The sequence below is a fragment of the Phalaenopsis equestris genome, unplaced genomic scaffold, assembly GCF_001263595.1.
Source record: "Phalaenopsis equestris unplaced genomic scaffold, ASM126359v1 Scaffold000326, whole genome shotgun sequence".
NCBI classification, from domain to species: Eukaryota; Viridiplantae; Streptophyta; class Magnoliopsida; order Asparagales; family Orchidaceae; genus Phalaenopsis; species Phalaenopsis equestris.
The window spans coordinates 553,391-575,322 of NW_018164768.1; the positions used below are offsets into that span (position 1 = coordinate 553,391).

At 33.0% G+C, this 21,932-nt stretch overlaps 2 protein-coding genes across 2 annotated transcripts in view; one reads left to right on the top strand and one right to left on the bottom strand.

The window, feature by feature from the left end:
* The window catches only part of LOC110025712 (MOB kinase activator-like 1A), a 14,311-nt gene extending 7,577 nt beyond the window's left edge, over window positions 1–6,734 (bottom strand). Inside the window, exon 1 of the mRNA XM_020726329.1 lies at window positions 6,523–6,734. Coding sequence (XP_020581988.1) covers window positions 6,523–6,545 — 23 coding nt within the window. The 5' untranslated portion in view covers window positions 6,546–6,734. The remainder of the gene's footprint in view (window positions 1–6,522) is intronic.
* Window positions 6,735–9,816: 3,082 nt separating this feature from the next.
* Window positions 9,817–21,932, top strand: part of LOC110025723 (syntaxin-41-like) — a 12,901-nt gene continuing 785 nt past the window's right edge. Inside the window, exons 1-6 of the mRNA XM_020726351.1 lie at window positions 9,817–10,162; window positions 15,582–15,858; window positions 16,125–16,214; window positions 16,308–16,388; window positions 21,250–21,327; window positions 21,419–21,484. Of these exons, the coding sequence (XP_020582010.1) occupies window positions 9,954–10,162; window positions 15,582–15,858; window positions 16,125–16,214; window positions 16,308–16,388; window positions 21,250–21,327; window positions 21,419–21,484 (801 nt within the window). The 5' untranslated portion in view covers window positions 9,817–9,953. The remainder of the gene's footprint in view (window positions 10,163–15,581; window positions 15,859–16,124; window positions 16,215–16,307; window positions 16,389–21,249; window positions 21,328–21,418; window positions 21,485–21,932) is intronic.

Below are 21,932 nucleotides of genomic sequence, written 5' to 3' on the forward strand. Positions count from 1 at the left end.
GACCATCTGATGATCCGATTAGGAGAGTTGATGTTTTAGATTCGACTTGTGTTAAGAAAGGCAGAGGTAGGCCAAGGAAGACTTGGGCTTATTGTATAAAAAATGATCTTAATTTACTAGAACTAAATGAAAATATGACACTAAATAGGACACAATGGAGAAAAAGGATTCATGTAGTTGACCACACGTAGTGGGATTAAGGTTTTGTTGTTGTTGTTGTTGTTGTTGTTGTTGTAATGTAGTCTGAGTGCCTTAAAAGAAGAGAATAGAAGAAATTTAGACATCTGACCTTAATGGGTTAATATAAGAAATTAATAGCTACTCCCGCTCATATGTATAAACCAAGAGAGTACAGCAGAGAGTTAAAGTTGCCAAAAACAAAAACAAGTAATTTTTTTAATGCAATCTGCTATTGCTAATTCTAAAAACATTCTGCAGGTGTAGACTTACTTCAATACAAACAAATGCTTAAATTCTATTAGCCCTCAATTTTTTTCTCAAAAAATAATTACTATAAAAATTGGGAAGGTTTACATACATACCACTCAATTCTTATGTATTTACATAACTAACATCTAAGCTTCAGTTTTTATATATATGCCATCTTACCATGCATGGAAATATATATTTCACTTATTAAAAGTTACAATAGTGGTATTTTTTATGTCATATGAAAATCAAAAGTTTAGATGTTAAATATGCAAATACATAAGAATTGATGGGATGTGTGTAAGTGCCAAATGTGTGCAATGCATCATGTAAATCATGAATAATAGAGGAAAAAAAAGTAATCATATTTAAGAAGTTCGTAGGTACTGTGCTCATGATCCTCTAGGGATTATCAAAACACTGTGAACAGTTTTTTTATTCTAGTTTGTTCACTGTTATTTCGTGACCAAACAGAGTTCAAATTCAATGGTCATGAAATTTATTAGTAAAAAAATGTCACCATCGGTAATTTGCTTGAAAATTTGTAAGATAAAAAGCTTCATGCATATTCAGGAAGTTCATAAATATTGTGCTCATGAGCCCCTTGGAAATACCAATACAAAATGAACATTGTTTTGATTCTTGTTTGCTGAATATTTGCGCTAAGCAAATCATATTCATGGCAATCACATTAAAAAAGAAAATGATAATTCAACATTATGAAAATAACAACTATCACCACATCATTGAGCTTTTTAGATCAATTGCAATATGTGCCAGGTTCATTTTCTTAAATAAGAAAAATTAAGCAGCAACAGATTTGTTTTTTTTTTCTCTGTTGTTCTTGATGCACGAAGCGAACTCGAGACCTTCATGTCGGAGGTAAGTGGAAATAACATTGAGCTACAACCCCAGTGGCATCAAGTTTGTTTAAAAGCACCATATGCACATCATCTAAAAATAATAATTTGCTAGTGGTAGATAAAACAAAGCAATTTTTTTTTCTTTGCTTGCAAAGCTTAATTAACATATTTTCCTTCGATTAAGTTTTTTATCGCAACAAATGTTTCACCATGCTAAAAAATGAAACTGAACAATGCCGACAGCATGATGATGCATGACCCTTCAAAATGAAGTGGCAAAGAAGGATTACATGATTAGAAAACATAAAATATCACAAAAGAGTGATTTCAAGCACTAAGTAAATGCATTTCATGAGATAAAAGAAAAGCGTTCAATGCTTGCTCAATTTATTTAACTTAGGGTCCGTTTGGGGAGGCAGTGTGACACCGCACCGCAGTTTTATCAGTTTGGGTAAACTATGTTTTGACAGTTTTTTCTAAAAATTGCCGCTGAAATCTGCATTTTCCCACTGGTCCTGACTAGGTGTGGTGGCAACTAACTCTAGCTGCAGTCTAACTTTTTCAAATATATATATATATATATATATATATATACTAATAGCCACGGCAGCTTTTTGAACATCTGTGAAGCTTTTAATAAATTGTAGCTGCCCCAAACAGACCATTAGGCCTCGTTTCTGACCTAATTTTGCGACTTCTAAGTTTGTGAACCTTATTTATTCGAGTGTTTCGCGGATCAGGGGCCGCATTCAGTCGGACGTTGAAACAGAAAGGAGAGAGGGCATTCTGTTGTTGGAGCTCCGTTGCAAAGTGTTAAAGACGTCACCAGGCCTTCGAATTTCCAGTAATCTCGCTCCCCTATCCTCGCATATACCCCTCGCCGCTCTCCTCCTTTGTCGCATGTGTCGTTAGGGTCGAAATCTGGTTCCGCTCCCCTCCCTCTGCGGTTGGCGTCGTCGACTTGATGCCTACCTTAGGTGAAGCTTTCTCCTTTATAGATTTTTTTTTTGCGGTTTATTTGTTGTCTGCCTTTGTGTATCTCTTTGTTTCTTCTGTGAAGATTTTTGTATTTTTGTTTTGCATATTTGATGGTCGATTAGTTTGCTCTTTCCCATGCATGTGTAGATGAACATTTTGCAGGGAGATTTCTAAGCACCTATTCAATTTTTCTTTTTATATTGCATATGCTTTGATGCAAATTTGAAATTTGCAAGATATATAACTTAACAACATTTATACTAATCTTGATCAAATAGTAGAACAATGGAATGAAAAATATATGAGCATTTTACATTTGTTTCTTTAAGAGTTCTTTGTAGACTTGTTTTACATATGCTTTCACTGATATTAGTTGGTCAATTTGCTTGTATTTGCCTCCTATACAGAGTTGAGTAACATTCTAGTAGAAGAATGTTGAGCGTTGCTTACCTTTTTTAGTATATGAGATAGTTTTATAAATGGGATTGCATATATGGTGATGCAAAATTGAAGTTTGCATGATAGAAACACAACAATCATTCAACGTGTATACTTGTCCTAATCAACCAGTAGAAAACATGGAGTAAAATATTTATGATCATTCTTCATTTGTTTATTTAAGAAATATTTTTTTTATATTATGTGGGTATTTTACAAATGAAATTGCATATGTTTTTCATGCAAAGTTGTAGTTTGCATGATAGATAAGCCAGCAGTATCTATACCTATTATGATCAACCAATAGAAACTATGGAATGAAATATATATATGAGCATTGTTCATCTATTTTTTAAATATTTTCTTATATACCTTTATAAATGGAATTGCATATGTTTTGATACAAAGTTGAACTTTATATGATAGATAAGTTAACAACATTTATTCCTATCCTGATCAACTAATAAAAGATATTGAATGAAATAAATATGAGCACTGTATATCTGTTTTTTTTTTAAGAATTTTTCGTGTACTTCTACTACATAAGCATGCATTAATTTACTTGGTCGATTTGCTTGCTCCTGTCTCCTCTTCAGTAAAGAGTAACATTTGGGGGAAGAATATTGAGCACTGCTTCATTTTTAAATTTTTCTGAGACTTTTATAAAATGTAATTACATATGTTTTGATGCATATTTGAAATTTACAAGATAGATAAGTTAGCAACATCCTTACCTATTCTAATCAATCAGTAGAAGCAATGGAATGAAATATATATGAGCATTGTTCTTCTATTTATTTCAATGTTTTTTAATTAATTTACTTTCCATGGCTATTTGAGCGTCGCTTTACAATTTCTCTGAGAATTTTATTGGTCGAATTGCTTACTCTTGTCTCCTTCTCGGTGTAGAGTAACATTTGGAGAGAGAATTCGGTCTCTTGGAAGAGCAAGAAGCATTCGGTAATTGTGAGTTTGACAGTAGCGGCAGAGTACAAGACCTTTGCCTTGGGGGTTGCTAAGATGTTATGACTGGAAGCTCTATTGGTAGAAATCAAGGTGGACCAAAAAGCTCAAATGAAGTTGTAGTGCAACAACAAGTCAGCAATCAGCATTGCCAATAGCCCAGTGTAACACGGCGGAATCAAGCATGTGAAGATTGATAAGTTCTTCATCAAGGAGTAACTGAATAGTGGATTATTGGAGACAAAATCATGTAGTTACTAGAGAGCAAGTAGCTGACTGCCTCGACAAATAACTTAGCTCATTAGATCTATCTACGTTGTGTGACAAGAAGAGCTTAGTGGAGATTTGTTGCCCATCTTGAGGGAGAGAATTGAGAATTGTATATAGTTTAAGGTCTTATTTGTAAAAAAGACATATAGAAGAAGTCAAGAATTTTATTTGTAAAAAAAGTTGTAAGGCTCTATAAAGGCCCAAGTCTTTCGTGAATATAAATGATTTTTGAGCAATTACTTTCAATACTAATAGTAAGTGTTGTAGGGAAATAATTTACTGCAGCAACATCGTAGGATGCCAATGTCAGACCCATTGTTTGAAGGCTATATTTGAGAAACCACTTGTCATGAGTTTCAAAATACCTATCACAATATGAACAATGAATTGGAGATACTTAATAGTGAACTCATCCATCCTTTGGCAGCGCATAGTACTTCCAACCTCCAATCTTTATCGATAGCTTGATGCTTACTACCTCCATTGCTCCAAGTTGTCTTCTCTAATATCACACTAGTGTAGAAGCCAAAAGATGGATAGCAAATAAAACAACAAGGGAAAAAATTATTTATTCCTTAGAGGACAATGTACAACCATTACATCCAAAATCATAATATACACGTGTGAGTGCCCATGCACACACAATTAAAAAAAAAAACAGCCTTATTACAATAACAAATGGTTATGGAATAACAAAATGTTGCCAGAAAAGGAATAGTTGATTCTGTGATCTTGCATCGCCTTCACATCGGAGTTAAGGAGAAATACCATTGAGCTACACGCCGAATGACACTTTTTTTTTGGTTACCTTCATATACACATTATCTACACACGCTTATTTGCTAGTGGTAAATATAAGAAAGCATATCTTTTATTAGCTTGCAAAACTTCATTCCTTTTTTTTCCCTTCTTAATAAAGCTAAATATCATAACAACAGTTTCACCATGCTAGAAAACTAAACTCAGATATGTCAGTTGCACAAAAATGTGTGGCCCTTTTGAACGTGGTGGGAACACTTACATAACTAAAAAAAACCACAAAGACCCAAAAATTTGATTTGAAGCATCGAAGAGCATGCATTTCGTATAAACACTGTGTTAAATACTTAGTCAATTTATTCACCTCAAAGACACGGATTGAATTTATTTAATAGCAAGTGTACCACCAAGGTAAAGCTAAAGGCTAACCATAATGCAATGTGAAATTGGATGTAATTTCAAGCTTGAAACTTGCCCTTATATATTAAATTACGTGCATAACCTATTTTTTCAATAATAAACATGGATTAATCTCTTGAGTTGTTGGTTATAATTATTTAAGTTTCTAAGATTGTTTCGAAAAAATAATACCGGCTGTGCATAAAGTGAACAAACTCTTCATTTTTTTTCTTTTTGTGCATCAAAATTGCAAAAGCTTTTAGTGCTTAGCTTGCCGCCTAAAAAATTTGATATAATTAAGTTCCATAAATAAATGTGCTCTATAAGTAGAACACAAGATAAGAACGAGAATATTGAACAGATTACCCATTACTTGATGGTCCGCATTAACCAGAAAAACAACATAGTGGATACATTTAAAGACTCCTTATGATGATTTAAAAAGATTTGACACAAGAAAATGCATACCTGCAACTTGACTGAGTATTTTCACATAAACATATAGCAATATCACATTGTGTAACCCTGCGTTAGTCCATGCTTCTCCTTATATGAGCCAAGTTCTCGAGGCTAAAAATCAAACCAGGTCACGGTCATACAATCACCAAAGCCAGTATCACTTCACCCACGTGCATAGCCAGGGAATATACATGTCTTGGCCCTATGATTAAGCTCACCTTCTTTGACGCAATCAGGACCAAGACAGCCAGAGATTCAATTTAGCATAACCTAAGCCTAACTTGCGTCCAATTGAAACATATCGCTATATCTCTGGTAGCAGGGTTAAAACAACCCCCATGTATTCGATTAAAATGCTGAAGGAGCGTAGAAAAAATAACAAGATAATAAGTGATCGATATGGTTTGTTTGCCGGGGGAAAAAAAAAAACTAAAACCCTGGACAAAAATAAAGCGTCTATTCAAGTTTAAAAGTAGGAGTAAACGCTTCCTAAGAAAAACTCGTTTCCTCTCATTCAAATCATCATCAAACAAATTCATATTAAAAAACAACAGATATAACTACTAACTTAACCTAAATTTGCGGCCCGATCACCTGCAGCAACATTTTTTTCCAAGGCAGAACTATAAAAATTCATCGAACAGCAAACTTAAACTTTAGTACAACTTTCAAATGATATCAGAACAGCATCTACCCGTCTTCACTCCGTTCAAAAACCAAACAGATCAAAATCATGATCAGACCATAATTTCCAGATAAGTCGGCGGATAGTTTGATTGATAGATAGAAAAAAAAAACAGCAATAAAACAACCGAAAGTCAAAAAAATAAACATCGCCGCCATGGAAAATCAAGAATAGAAAAGAAGAAGAAGAAAAAAAAACTGGCGATTCAGATGTTAGGTAGTGAGAAGTTCACAAGGCATACTGGGGAGAATCGAGATGAGATGATGATCGAAGGCTTACCTTCCGAGACCGAAGAGGCTCATGGCCGATCGTATCGTTCCCTCTCTTCGATATCTCACACTCGATCGCTTGCGCTCGACCTCGGCTGACTCTGCAATTAAAAGGATCGAGCAACCGGGGATTTTCTCCCGCGTGCTGTGAGCAGAAGTGGTCCTCTAATCAGAGATTCCTTGCCCAACCTTCGGTTTGCATTGGGGAAAAAGGGATGGATCTTTCCGGTGGTTAGATTTTTTTATTTCTTAAATTGTATGTGGTTAGAGCAAGTGTGGGCCCACATGGGATGTCAATTTTATTTTTTATTTTTACCTTTTTAGGTTTTTATATAATGTTTTAAATTTTTTTAATAAAATAAATTATTTTTAAATACTAAAAATAAATTTTAAACATTTTAAAAATAATCATAGCCAAAATATGTTAATAAAGTGATATTTATTATTAAAAAATAAATGGTATCTCCATAACTTAAAAAACTACTCTACTATTATCATTATTTGTCAGCCTCCGGCGTTGTTGTCTTCCACAGCTAATCAAGTTCTGTCAAAGTTATTTGCCAATCCAATGAGCACAATCCTTAAAGTTTGTAATGACATTCGCATAAAAAAGTAATGCAATGAAAACAAGTTTCTATTTTATTTAAAATATAAACAAGTTGTCAAATATTTTTATTTTAACTTTAGGATTGTTTTGTTTGCTAAAAAAGTAATGTAGTGAAAATAGTTGTAGAGTGTTTCTGTTACAATGAATTATGAATATTCATAAGTTATAAAAACAGAGGAATTCTATTTTATGTCATTTAGATGCATGTAAAGTAAAAGTAGTATACTATATACTCATCGGCTACATGGTTGTGTGTGATATGCTATGGGCAAATTTTCATCATTCGGCATAAATCACAAAGCATGACACGAATTTCAAGGCATTTTTTTTAAATAATAAGCAATAAAACTTCAATAAAAAGTCAATCAGGACTCCAATTTTAACAAATTTATAGAAACTAGTTGGCTCCATAAAACTAACCTGATGATACCAAATTTGATATAATTCAAGACAAATCAAGCACATATCAGGTCATTAAACTACTTTTGAAAAGTAGTTTTTTTAGCAAAGTTGGGAGGTCAAATGAATGTTGAATCTGATAAGCTTATAGTAGAATCGAGCGTCTAGATAACATGAATCCAGTGGACTCAATATCGCTCCCTTTCGATATCATTAAAGCACTCAAATGTCCATCAAATTACATCTAATAAAATTAAACTCTTCAGACTGTCTACTTTAAGTGGTTCTTATTCATGCATTAATTGCACCCATAACTCTATAAATAATGTTATACCCCTCTCATGAGATAGGAGGAGAGAACTTGAGGACTAAGGGAGAGCTAGAAGCCTGAATAACAGGTTAAAACTGTGAAAATGAGTTGAAGTTCAACATCAATTTTATCACCATCGACCACCGCCGACTATTGTCGACCTCTAATTATTGCTCGTTGTCAATTATTATTGAACGCCTCTATTTCTTATGACAAATTTTTTTGTGCATCAACGTTGTAACTCAGAAGACTTTGTAACCATTTTCATACCTGTGTGACAAGGGGCTATATTTGTAATATTTAATTTATAATTGATTCGTTGTCAATTATTATTGAACGCCTCTTTTTCTTATGACAAATTTTTTTGTGCATCAACGTGTAACTCAGAAGACTTTGTAACCATTTTCATGCCGTGTGACGAGGGGCTATATTTGTAATATTTAATTTATAATTGATCTCTTCAACTGGGCAAGACGTTGTGATTTTTTCTTTTTACGAGTATTTCACATAAAAACTTCTATATCATATGATTTCTATAAGCCTATATATTCAATATGTAAATATTCATTCATATTTATATAATATCACAAAATACCGATTAAATAAATTAAAATCTTACATAAATTCAGTAATCATTTTCTTAAAACTTGCTAATTTCTTATACTCAATTATTCATTTACAATGAATGATAGATTGGTTTACAAATAACTAATGAATCAAAAAAAAAAAATTCACTTGATCAAACACAAATCTTGACGCATTCTACAAATTTAATACTTTAAGAATTAAATTCACAATCATCTGAATCATAAATCTAGCAAATTCATAATCATCTTGTTGAGACAAAGTCTTCTACAATAGTTTGGATTCATTTCCAACCAATGTTTCTATTATCCTAAGAAAATAAAATAAAAATTCTCAGTTTACATTGACTTTCTAAATAAAAAATTTTTAAAAAATCTTATAAATTCAAAATTTTACTATTCTTAAAAATCACTTTTAAGAAGTTGGTTGAATGGAGAAAACGTGTTAGCATTGATCCTGAGAATATCTGACGGTCCAAAAGATAGGAAATGTACGCGGGATAACCTACCGCAGAATTCTAGAGGCCTGATTGTTGACTTGATATAGCATAAGAAATGTCTCTTGAGTCATGAAGGCAACCAAGTGAACTAAACCCAAGTGATTCGACCAGAAACGGGGCAAAGGATAGTCTAAACCCACGATGAACCGCCCCAGGGGGGTGTTAATCCCTCGGGTTTTGCAGTTATATTGGGGACATCTAACAGTCTCTAAAATATTGTCAGAAGTTAATATTATAAAGTTTTAGACATCTCTTAGGATCTCTTTGTCAAAAATCTACTAATTAGATTATGATGATTCACCATCTGCGTTGATAGCCCAACAATATTCTTTTGAAATAAATCTCTCACTATGGATCACAGAACGACTGGTCGACGAAGCCTGGCTGATTGAATTAGGCGTGCTGACCCCAAACCAATCAAGACTAACCGCTTGATTGAATCAATCATGCAGACCCCGATCCAATTAGAATTAGCCGATTGGTGGTAATAACTCTTTCTAGCCTACCGGGCCGACTTGCCAAGTCGAGGTCTTGCAATCTCAACTAGCCTAATCAGAAAGCAGTTGAACCCTAGGCCCATTTATGCGAGCCCACTTATGTGAAATACCTATAATGCCCTTAACACACCTATTAAAGTAGGAGTCCTGGTGTAATTCATCGTATGGTATTATATTTATTTATTTCTGACCTTTATCATGCACTATTTCTCTTATTTTACACTAAAATTCCTTAGAGGTGCAATCCTCATACAAATTTGCATTCAACATTTGAATTCAAACATTAGTAATGACATTCTTGATCAAATATTACAAATTTAAACGCTAACGTAAATTTTAAAATTTAGATGTTTTATATGTATGTAAATGCTTAATTTAATTTTAATCTGAACTCATTTTGCTTCAGCAGCAGGCTCAGCTCTATATCGGCCTCCCCCCAGCGACCAGCAGTATCCCCGCTCTCAACCCCACTGCTCCTCCATTTCTCCAGATCAACAAATCTAGAAAGTTTCCATCATCCTCTTTTTTCATCCCTTCAGTTTTGATGGCGACGAGGAATCGGACGCCTATCTACCGGAAGTACCGTGATGCCCTACGGCAGGTGCGTTCGCCGGCGTCATCGTTACCATCGACGTCCTCAGGCGGCGGCGTGGGAAGAGGCACCGGGCCGGTGATCGGGATGGTGAGCACGTCCCTTCTGAGACAGGATCGGTCCTATGCTCCTCTCAGCACGGAGGATCCCGCCAGTTCTAGGTCTGCCACCAAATTTATTTTGTGTTTCAAAAATTGAATGGCCCTTTCGGATCTGATTAAGGCCGATTGCTCAATGTTTTTTTTTTTTTTACGAATTTACTGGCAGTTTCTTAGGTTTTAAGCAATTGGTATTGGAAAGATCGTCTGGTTTACGAATTTTGAGCTGTTTTTTTTTCGAGGGAAATGGCTTTGGTGTGGTTGTGTGAAGAAGTTTTGGAATTGATAGTTTTAGTTGAGATGTGAATCGTTCAATTTAGCTGTCGATGGTTATATATTTTGAAGCTAGTTCCACAGTCAATTTTTGGCAACAGTACTGCCAGAAAAGGGAGTAGTGAAAACATTCCTCCATTGTTGTTAGAGCAATTAATCTGCATAATATGCAGACGGATTATGTAGGGAGGCTAGTGAATTTTTATTACATAGGGTCTATTAGGAATCTAGATTTCATTTTCTTAGTAATGATTATATAGCTATATCCTTTTTCCATTAAAAGAATACTTTCGGCTTGTAACATTGATTGTGGTAACTTAGATGAAGTCAAAATGTTGGCTATCTGATTACTTCTATGCAGAGGATTATCATTTTAAAGTGTTACTAGCTTTGATAAACTCATTGCTCCTGCTTCACTCTCCCTGTTGAGTTTAGGCTGTCCAAGCTTTAAGTGATGGTTATTCAAGATCTGCAAAGAAATGTATTTTTTTTAAGACAAATTGAAGAAGTTCTTTCCAATCTATAGCACCTTCCATCATCCATATCTAATGTATAATTAAGCCCTTGCTTTAGAATAAGCATGGTATGCAGATGGATGGAGATGCGGGAGTGAGAGGCACCACTATTGAAGCCTTTGAAGAATAGAATAGATGGAAGTTGGGGAATTGCGGGATAGCTGGGATGATTCTGATAAGTTCAACATGCTTCTTCAGGATGGAGTAACTGAGATTCAACATTGGAGGATTCAGTGAGCTATGGTGCAATGAAAGGAATTTATTAGATTGCATTTCTGCTAGTTTTATGGAATGAATAGTTTTCCTTTAATTTTTTTATTTCACAGCAGAGGTGAGAAAAATATCTCAATCTAATCCGAACCCCGCTCAAGGAAAAAGTTAAACATATACCTAGAAACAAATAAATGTTTGTGGGTTGAGCCATCCCAATATTGTGCTGGATGGATTGAATTTATTTTGAGAACTAGATTGATACAAATTGATTTCTTCTCGATTTTAATTACTTTTATTTGAAATACCGATTCAATGTTGTTTGCATATATTTATATATATACACACACACACACGCACACGCATATAGGTGGCATCTGTTTATGAATTCTATACACTCTTAAATGCAATCATATAAAGATATGTCTGTGCAGTCAATATTAATCCACCTTGTTCTAATCTATTCCCAGCTTGAGATCACTTTAAAAATAGAGTCAAGTGCCAACATGGTCCCTGACTATTTACATGGAGATTTTAGTCCCAGATTCTATAAAAGTGTCAAATTAGTCCTCATGGTCTTTTAATATGGGTTAAAAGTCCACAGGGAAAACTATTTTGGCCTCTTTTAAATGAGTCTAGGGACTAAATTGATGCTTTTATGGACTATGGGACTAAAATGTCCCTCAAAAAAGATTCAGGGGACCATTTTGATACTTCTCTTTTTGAAAATATGGCTAGAATGATTTGCTTATTAGCTCATGTAGCACATTTTGATTTGGGCATGTCAATCAGAGTTGAATGCGTCATATTTGATTTTGATCCTGGAGCTAATTTGGCTGCTTTTTAAAAATAATATTAACCAATTACCTATAAAGAAACTTTAAAGAGAAACTTTAAAGCACTGCTTATGGAGTGCATTAAGAGTAAACATGGAAGAGTTGGGCATGGTACTGTTGCTTAAACTTTTATGTTAACTTTAAAGAGCTGCTTATGGAGTGCATTAAGAGTAAACATGGAAGGGTTGGGCATGGTACTGTTGCTTAAACTTTTATGTTAATGTTTCTTACATGTTTTTGTTTCCTTTATCTAAATTGATGTTTTTGTCAATCTAAAAAATTCAAACGTAATAAGTGGAAACCTTTGTGAAGGAAAGAAATGCTGTGTAGACGAGAAAGGAGGAACACTATTATCAATTGTTTTGATTATTTTGATGATTAGTTTTTTATGATATTAGTAGGATTTTTTATCTTGTCACAATTCTTGCGTCATTCTCATATCTAACAGTAAATTTTTAGACTAAAAAAGTTTGGATAGCATTGTTATACATGAAATGATACTCACTGTTTATTGTGTGCAATTTTATGTCCATAATCATAAATCATCAGTTATTTCAAGAAAAAAATTCACATCCTTAATAGCGGCAAAGCATTTTATCATTAATTCATTTTTTATGCAGATCTTGCATTAGCATCATGCCAATACATGTACTAAAATTCTTAATTTAAACTATGAAACTTTTCCCATTAGAAATGAAACTTGAGAAAGATTTTTATAAAAGTATTATCCCAGCAGCTTAATCAGGCAATTCATTATTATTATTATTATTATTATTATTTGTTATTTAAGATCCAACAAGTTAGGTTTGGCATGGTTTCTTCAAACTATTTCTTCTTATTATTTGCTAGAGTTCACCAACCACCACATGCCTATTTCTGGCAGATAGCCCAGCGGCTGTGGAGTAGGATATTCTAACATTTATTTTTGCCTGTATAAAGGTTGTTTCATTTTAAATTAAAATGTTCTACAACCATAAAAAAAAAACTCTTTACTTGATCAAATGAAGGATGCCCTTTTACATTCTACCAATTCAAAAGATGGTGGCGGATTCTGATTTCTTGGATTTCTGTTTTCATTTGTGGTCTCATATATTCATAAACATATCAATGCAAGTTTAAAATATTGAGTTTCACCTTACGTGCTTAAATGCATTTATTTCCATGCTAGCAAGAATTGGGTTGTGTTAGGCCAAAAATCAAATTTACTCAAGCCTATTGAAATCCTTGGGATTTTTTCTTTTTCATTTCTTAAAAATATTTGGATATTTGCATGCTCAATGCATGCTGTTCTGATGAATCTTCTTAATAATCAATAAATGACGATGAGAAGTTTTAGTTTGTAATAAATGTTTTTGAAAAGTGATATAGTCTAATAAAGGTGGATTTGCACTATGGATTAATATGAGGGCAATGATTTACATCCTTGAATATTTAAGTATGTTGCTTTTTAATCTACTCAAAGAGTCGCACTAAATTGCTTTGGAAAGGTTTGATTGTGACAACATTATCATTTTATATGGATCCCTATATCGATATTATTATTATTATTTGTTTTTTGAGATCGAACAAGTTAGGTCTGGCGGGGTTTCTTCAAACTCTTTCTTCTTATTCTTTGCTAGAATTCACCAACCACCCCATGCCCATTTCTGGCAGATAGCCCAGCGGCTGTGGAGTAGTATATTCTCACATTTATCTTTGCATGTATAAAGGTTGTTTAATTTTAAATTAAACTGCTCTACAGTCATAAAAAAAACTCTTTACTCGATCAAATGAAGGATGCCCTATTACATTCTACCAATTCAAAAGTTGGTGGTGGATTCTGATTTCTTGGATTTCTTTTTTCATTTGTGGTTTCATATATTCATAAACATATCAATGCAAGTTTAAATTATTGAGTTTCACCTTACGTGCTTAAATGCATTAATTGCCATGCTATCAAGAATTGGGTTGTGTTAGGCCAAAAATCAAATTTACTCAAGCCTATTGAAATCCTTGGGATTTTTTCTTTTTCATTTCTTAAAAATATTTGGATATTTGCATGCTCAATGCATGCTGTTCTGATGAATCATCTTAACGATCAATCAATGACGATGAGAAGTTTTAGTTTGTAATAAATGTATTTGAAAAGTGATATAGTCTAATAAAGGTGGACTTGCACTATGGATTAATATGAGGGTAATGATTTACATCCTTGAATATTTGAGTATGTTGCTTTCTAATCTACTCAAAGGGTCGCACTAAATTGCTTTGGAAAGGTTTGATTGTGACAACATTATTATTTTATATGGATCCCTATGCTATTATTTTAGTTGTTTTAATGTTATTAATATCAACTTCATTGGTCTTATCCTAACTATTTGTCGTTAGTTTTATTTTTTTTTGGGAAAAGGTGAGAGCACGTCTAACTTTATTGAGAAGAAAACAATGAGTTACATCGAGAAAACTTAGAATACAACTCGCTCAAAAGAAAAATAATGAAACACTAAAAGCACCACAATCAAACAAACTAAAAGCAACGCCAACAATAATAATAGACTACACCAAGTCTACTCTGCCAGCATCAACAACACCATCAACTTCAACAACAGCAACACAAACACCAGCAACATCAACATTAACCTTAAAGCTTGTAGATCTTAAAGCCTATGACAAAGTTGTAATTGATTCAGAAACAACAATTGAAAGCAGCCCTTTTTCCATCAACTGAAAACAACCAAAAAAATTTGATAACGCCATCTATCTCCACAAGAAGGCACGGGAATGAAAAGCCTACAAAAAAGACTGGAAAAAGAACATCCAACCAAAGAAGCAAAATATCTAAAAAAAAATCAGAAAAACACAATATAAACAAATCTTAGTAAAAAATACAGGTAATAAAAACCAATAAAATAGAGCTCAGAACTTACCTGATAAAAAGTATTAAACTTTCATCCAAAGTCTCAAATATATAAAATATTTTTAGAAGGTGGTTGAATTTGGCGTTAGTTTTATGAGTATCTTTTATAGTTTCATTCATTTCAACATTTAGTATACTCCATGTCCTTTCTTATATATATTTATATATATATATTGTCCATCTATTATGATATTGAGCTTTTTTATCTCTTTGGAATTCCTATTTCTTTTTTTCTTTTTTTTTTCAATAGTTGCTCTTCTACTCATCTTTAATATAATCATTTCTCTCTTATCATTGGTGGTTTTATGACATGCCCATCTTGAAAATAGTCAATTTTTGCTGTGCTCTAGTTTATCTGTGACTTCATTTCTTCTATTTTCATCTACAACCTTTAAATCTCCATATCAGGCGCTTTTAGGGATGTAGTTTCCTTCAATTAAGGAGCTTAAGCGTATAAGTTTCAATCTCATGATCAGCTCAATTCCTCATCATCCTACATTGTCAAAACTAACAGCATATTATAGTGAAAATGTTATCTAAGTTACCGTGATTCAAACTTTCCTCCTGGTTGTAAAGAAACTTATGATTCACAAGGTAATGTAAGTTTATTCCCCTACTCAAATGAACCTAGATATGGAGTATTGGTTCAAGATCTAAAAGTATTAGCTACCTAAGCTGATTATCTGATTTATTTCATTGCTGTTTAGATGTTATAGTATGGATAATCTTAATATATCTAACACCTTCTGCAGTAATGGAGCACTTACATTTGGTTTACCACCGGCTTGGGTGGATATTTCTGAGGATATATCTGCAAACATGCAACGTGCTCAAACAAAAATGTCACAATTAGTAAAGGCACATGCAAAGGCTCTAATGCCATCTTTTGGAGATGGGAAAGATGACCAGCATATGATTGAAGTTCTTACTCAGGAGTTGACAGATTTGTTAAAGAAATCTGAGAAGAGATTACAGAAACTTTCTACAAGTGACCCTTCGGAAGATTCGGTTGTTCGAAAAAATGTTCAGGTAAAAACTCTTGATATGTGAAATTATATATTTTGCATATATATTTTTTAAATTGATTTGATTCAGCTTTCTAGGTTAATTTATATGAACGAAATCAAATGTGTGGTTGATCTACAGTTTTCTCTGCATATTAGTTATTTTCCCCTGTTCTCGGCTCTTTATTCTCCAGGTTTTTGGTTTTCATATAAATGATTTAAAAGCTATGAAATTTATCCGTATCTAATTAATTAGAGTTTGATGGTTTCTAACCAACATTTCTCCCTCAGAGATCGTTAGCAACTGATCTTCAGAAACTCTCCATGGAATTCCGTAAGCATCAGTCGTCATACTTAAAGAGGCTCAGGCAGCAGAAGGAGGTAACATGGATTTTTTGCTCTAAAAGATTTCTCAATTTTTTCTCTTTAAACCGTCCTCTCCATTTTGATAAAATTTCTTCATTCTCTTTCAAGGGTTCAGATAGCATTGATTTGGAGATGAATCTAAACGGTGGTAGTCGGTTCAGACCTGAGGATGAGGAGTTCTCTGATACGGTATGTTCGTTTCTTCTGTCTCGTGTTATTATTTTGGTGAAACTTGGTCAGGAATCATTCTGTTGGTTGAAATTTCTCATTGTTAAACATTATCCTGCACATCATCATCATAACCATTAGCCTCATCCCTACTATTTATGTTCGGTTTTACCAATTCTTAGATTTAAAAAAATTATTACCTGTGTGTTATACGAGATGTCAAGTCTGTTCATCATCAATTATGTTGAACAACTTTTTGTCATATTATCTTGAACAACTTTTTGTCATATTATCTAAGTCCTGTCTCATTTCCCTCATGATTTTTTTTGATAATTTACCTTCCTATTATGATAGTTTTGTCAATAGATGTTATGCCAATAATTCCTCTAATATAATCATATGATCAGGTGCATAATTAATGTAAATTAAAGTTATTAAAAATAACGACACATTTGCTTGTCACGTATTTGCGTGAGTTATTGCACTTTCTTAGTTTTGCAAATATTTAACATATTTTTCACATATTATCTAGAACTAAATTTACCATGATACCTAAGTTTCCTTCTCATTCATTTCTGATATTTTGTTTCTAATTTAGCTACTCGTTAGTGCATTTCCTGCCCGTAACAGTACATTTCCTAGGACAAATCATGAAGAACTATGGAATCCTTTATAAAATGAAGCTATGAATATTGAAATGAGTGCATTGCTTAGTCTCCACACATGGGATTATTTGTTCTCCCTTCTAGGATTAAAACAATTGTTTATAGATCAAAGTTTAAGAAGGCGAAATTAGGAACAGATACGCTTTGTTCTAACGAGGTGAGGCGTATGCCTCGAGACGGATTGAGGTGTATGACTGAAGAAAGAAAAAAAAACTCATAAAATTAAAAATAATTCATAATTATGATAAACTATTTGACATGCTGATTAAAGTTATTATCATAAGGCATAAATTACAAATCTTAATCTTAAATATTAATATAAAATAGAAGTCCGAAATGTGATTCCAAGTAAAATTCACGTATAATATTTCATGGGTTCAAGATCAATAGTGGAGCGGCATCATTTATGCTTAATCATCTTTAAAATATCATCATATTTATTATCATCTTTATCTATCTCATTTGCAAATTAAAAATATTTTTCATTCACTATAATTTTTTTTCTTTTTTGGTTGGATTGCATCACGGATGGGCTTTAAGCTCATATCTTTTTGCTTTAGTTATGCATGCTCTTACTGGACATTTACAAGAGGATGTACCTTGGTGTACGCTTTTCGCTGATGATATCCTTCGTGTTGATAAGATTAGAGAAAGAGCTCAGAAAAGCTTGAATTATGGAGGTCTACATTGGTGTCTAAATACATTCGTTTGAGTAAAACTAAAATTGAATACATGGAATGTAATTTTAGTAGTAGTAATTCTAGTGACAGAGTTGTAACTATGGGTTATCAAACCATTAAAAGGTGTGACCTGCATAATTCATGGAGATGTTATTAGTAGAATTCAAGTTGGTTGGTCGAAGTGGAGGAATGCTTTGGGCTTATTGTGTAAAGTACCGTTTAGATTGAAAGAAAAATTTTATATGATTGTAGTGAAACCTGCAATGCTCTATGACGCAGAATGTTGGCATTTAAAAAAGAAGCATAAAATTAATTTAAGTTTTGCCGAGATGAGAATCCTTAGGTGGATGAGTGGCTTTACACTTAGATACAAAATGCAAAATGTATGAATCCGTGATAGTGTTGGTGTAGTTCCAATGTCAGACAAAATTAGAGAGAGCCGTCTTAAATGGTTTGGTCACATTAAACATCAACTATCTGATTATCCAGTTATGAGAATATATGTTTTAGATTCTGCTTATGTTAAAAAAGACAGAGGTAGATCTAGAAAGACTTAGAAATATTGTATAAAAAATGATCTTAATTTATTAAAATTAAATGAAAATTGACACTCAATAGGAGACAATGGAAAAAATAATTCATGTAGCTTACCCCACTTAGTGGGATAAAGGCTTGTTGTTGTTGGTGTCGTTACATTTTTCTTCTTAATATTAATTAATTTGAACTCTAATATAAAATTAAAATAAAAGAATAAAATAATAATATAATCAAGTAATCATACCTAAATTGTTTTTAAAAATTTTAAAGGTATTTTATCAAATATATATAATATAATATAATATAATATAATATAATATAATATTTATTAATAATAGAATAATAATTTTTTTTTGCATAACTTGATCGAGGAGCTGACTTAAACATCGCCTAGGCAAACGCCTCAATCGAAAAAGGCGTAAGTAGGGCTGTAAACGAGCTGAGCCTGAGCGTGTTCGACTCGTTCGATACCGACTTATGTTCGAAATCGGCTCGTGAAGGGTGTGTTTGTGTTCGACTTGAATAATATTTTCCGGCTCGAGTTCGGCTCGAAATTGGAGGAATCTGAAGAGGAAGATGTCTCGGAAGAGTAAGAGAAAAAGGAAGAGGAAGAGCACACCCTAAGCTCTCACCGCCGAAACCCTTTCGCGATTTTGAGTGGAGGCTAAGCTCTCGTGGTCGAACGCCTTCCGTGATTTTGAGAGGAACAAGAAGAGGCGGAACTTGGAAGAGGGATAGACTTATATATTAGATTATATTAATTATATAACTTATATTATATAAATATATAATATTTATGTGTTCGGCTCGTTTATATTTCGAGCTTAAAAATTTGTTCGTGTTCGGCTCGTTAAACAACAAACCAAATTGACAGCCCGAGGCGTAACCCTCACTGGTGACATTGAGGCTTAAGGCTCGAGGCTTTTTTTGCTTACCTCAGTTCGAGGCACGCCTTGAGTCGTAATCCTCAAACACCCTTTTAAACAACGTGATAGATTGGTTATCGCCATCAAATTTCCTCCTAATGGCTCTATCAATCTAGACACGGCTAGGCTGGCTGCCAAAGGTTTCATTTAGGTTGGAGCTTGCATAGCCATCAAGCTTGGCTTGAAAATTTTTATAAAGTTCTTGCTAGGATTGGCCTTTACATTAGCACTACGTTTCATTCTTTGTTCGGTATACAGTAAACACTATGAGGCTTGGTTGTGCTTAGTATTTTTATTGATTACATCTTAACCATTGGAAGCTATAAATATTGCATATATGGGGTAAGACTCCTTGCAATAATGTTTTGTTACTTAACATTTTGGATGCTAAAAATATAATATTTTATTGGAGTTGAATTTGTCTTTAACAATAATGGATATGTCTCTCTTTTAGGCAACATGCTATTAATCACCCTCTTCAAGAAACTGGTCTTTTGGGTGGTAATTTTGTTGGTACCTTTATTAAAACTTAAAACTACTTTTGACAATGAGGTCTAAGAAAATTGATTATTTGATTATTATTTGGCTAGGTATTTCATTATTTTAGTAAAAAAATTGATTTATTGGATTATCAAAAATGCTAATAGAAAATGTTTACTATGTACTAAATTTGAGCACTTGAATATGATAGTCGTTCTTGATGCTGATTATGTTGGCTTGGTTGATGATAAGATGTTAATTTTGAGATATGTTTTTGCTAATGATATTATCGAGTCACGTTGGAAAAGTAAGAATCAAACTGTTGATGCGAGGTCCAATGTCTTGTTTGTATGCATGATTAGAGCTCTCTCAGGGCAGTTTGGTTTCCAATTGGTCGGCTTATGTTTTCATATTCTGATAATTTTATTACCATCCATAATGTCAGCAACCATGTGTTCTATCAAAAAAACAAACATATAGAGATTTGTTGTGATTTCATTAGAGATGTTATACTTTTTAAGAAGGCAACCGCCACTTTGGATCAAGTTGCCATTCTATCATAAAAGGTTGAGGGTCTTTCACTTTTCTTTCGGTTTACACGTTGGAAGCACATGATATGTATGTGCAAGCTTTAGGGGGAGTATTTGCATAAAAAAATAGGAATATTTTACATCCAGACCACCCAATTCTTATATATTTACATATCCAACAGCTAAACTTTAATTTTTATATGCATGCCTTACCTGCATACCTTACCTATAAATGAAAAGGTGTATTACACATTTTAAAATTTATAATGGTGGTATTTTTATGTAATATGAAAGATTAGGATATTATAAGTTTGCAAAGTACAGCTTAAGTGTTAGGTATGTAAAAACAAAAGTATTGTGTGGTACTTATGTAAATGCTCTAAAAAAATATAAAATTGGGAAAATTTTATATATTTAATGAGTATTGTACTCATTTTTCTATCATAAAAGAGAGAGTATTCTAATGAACAATAGACATCAACAGATCGTTTCGCTACAACAAAAACCCACCAGAAATTGCCCACTTTATCGTACTGACTTATTATCCCCATATTTCTCCTCCTCACCTTCTAAATTTCTGCCATGCAATTAAAAAATTGAATATTAATTCTCCACTTCGGGCAGAAACATGATTCTGCTTATGTGGAACCACATAGATGTGCATGTCTTACAAACATTTAATTCTAGTAAAGTGTCAAAATAATCCCATGATTATTGCACGCGGTCGTTTAGTCTCGGAGTCAATAAAATTGTCAAATTAGTCCCTTTTCTTTTTTAATGGGCAGAAATAGTCCCCAAAGAGGACTATTTTTGCCCCTGTTAAAGAAGTCTGCACTAAATTGACACTTTTATAGATTTTGCGACTAAAATTACCCTCGAGTAAGAGTCATGAGATCATTTTGATGCTCTTCTCCATCTTATTCGCATTTTTTTCTTTCTACAACGATGCTTATGAGCTTTTTCATTTATTTTCCCGGATAAATATCATTTTTTTCTACCTACAATGATGCTTTTGAGCTTTTTCATTTGATTTTCCCCACCCTTCCCCCCCATTTTTTAAACAGGGCTTTGATGAGTTCCAGATGTCAAAGCTGAAAAAAAGCGAGGTTTTCACAAAAGAGAGGGAGAAAGAGATCGCTCAGGTAACTGATTTCTCATCTTCCATGCCTTTCCTTTGTCTGTAAATAGATATTTGCATAAACCTCGTATTTAAAATTAAGTCATTCATTCCAGGTCGTAGAATCTGTTAATGATCTTGCCCAGATCATGAAGGATCTTTCTGTTCTTGTTATAGATCAGGTACATGTGACAGTTTTGTAAGTGATTCAAACTCCGGATCATTGATAACTTAGTGCATGCCTTAGATAATTTTTATTTTATATTTAAAAAAGGAGAATTTACATATGTACCACTTATTTTCTATCTATTTACATGTTTTTACATGCATGCAACCTTACCTATGCTTGAAATGATGTATTTCATCATTTAAAATTTAAAATGGTGGGTATTTTTGATGTGATATAAAGGATTTGGGTGGTATAAATATAAAAAAAAGTAAAGTTTAGTGTTTTTTTTTCACATATTTAAATTTTTATTACTAAAAATCAATGAACTTTTTATTAAAAACACTCAAAAGCTCTTTCAGATATTTTGTGCGTTTTTAAAATACATTGATTTATATTTTAATATACTAAACACGTTTTATTTCAAGTCATAAGATAAACATATATATATATATTTGAGTCTT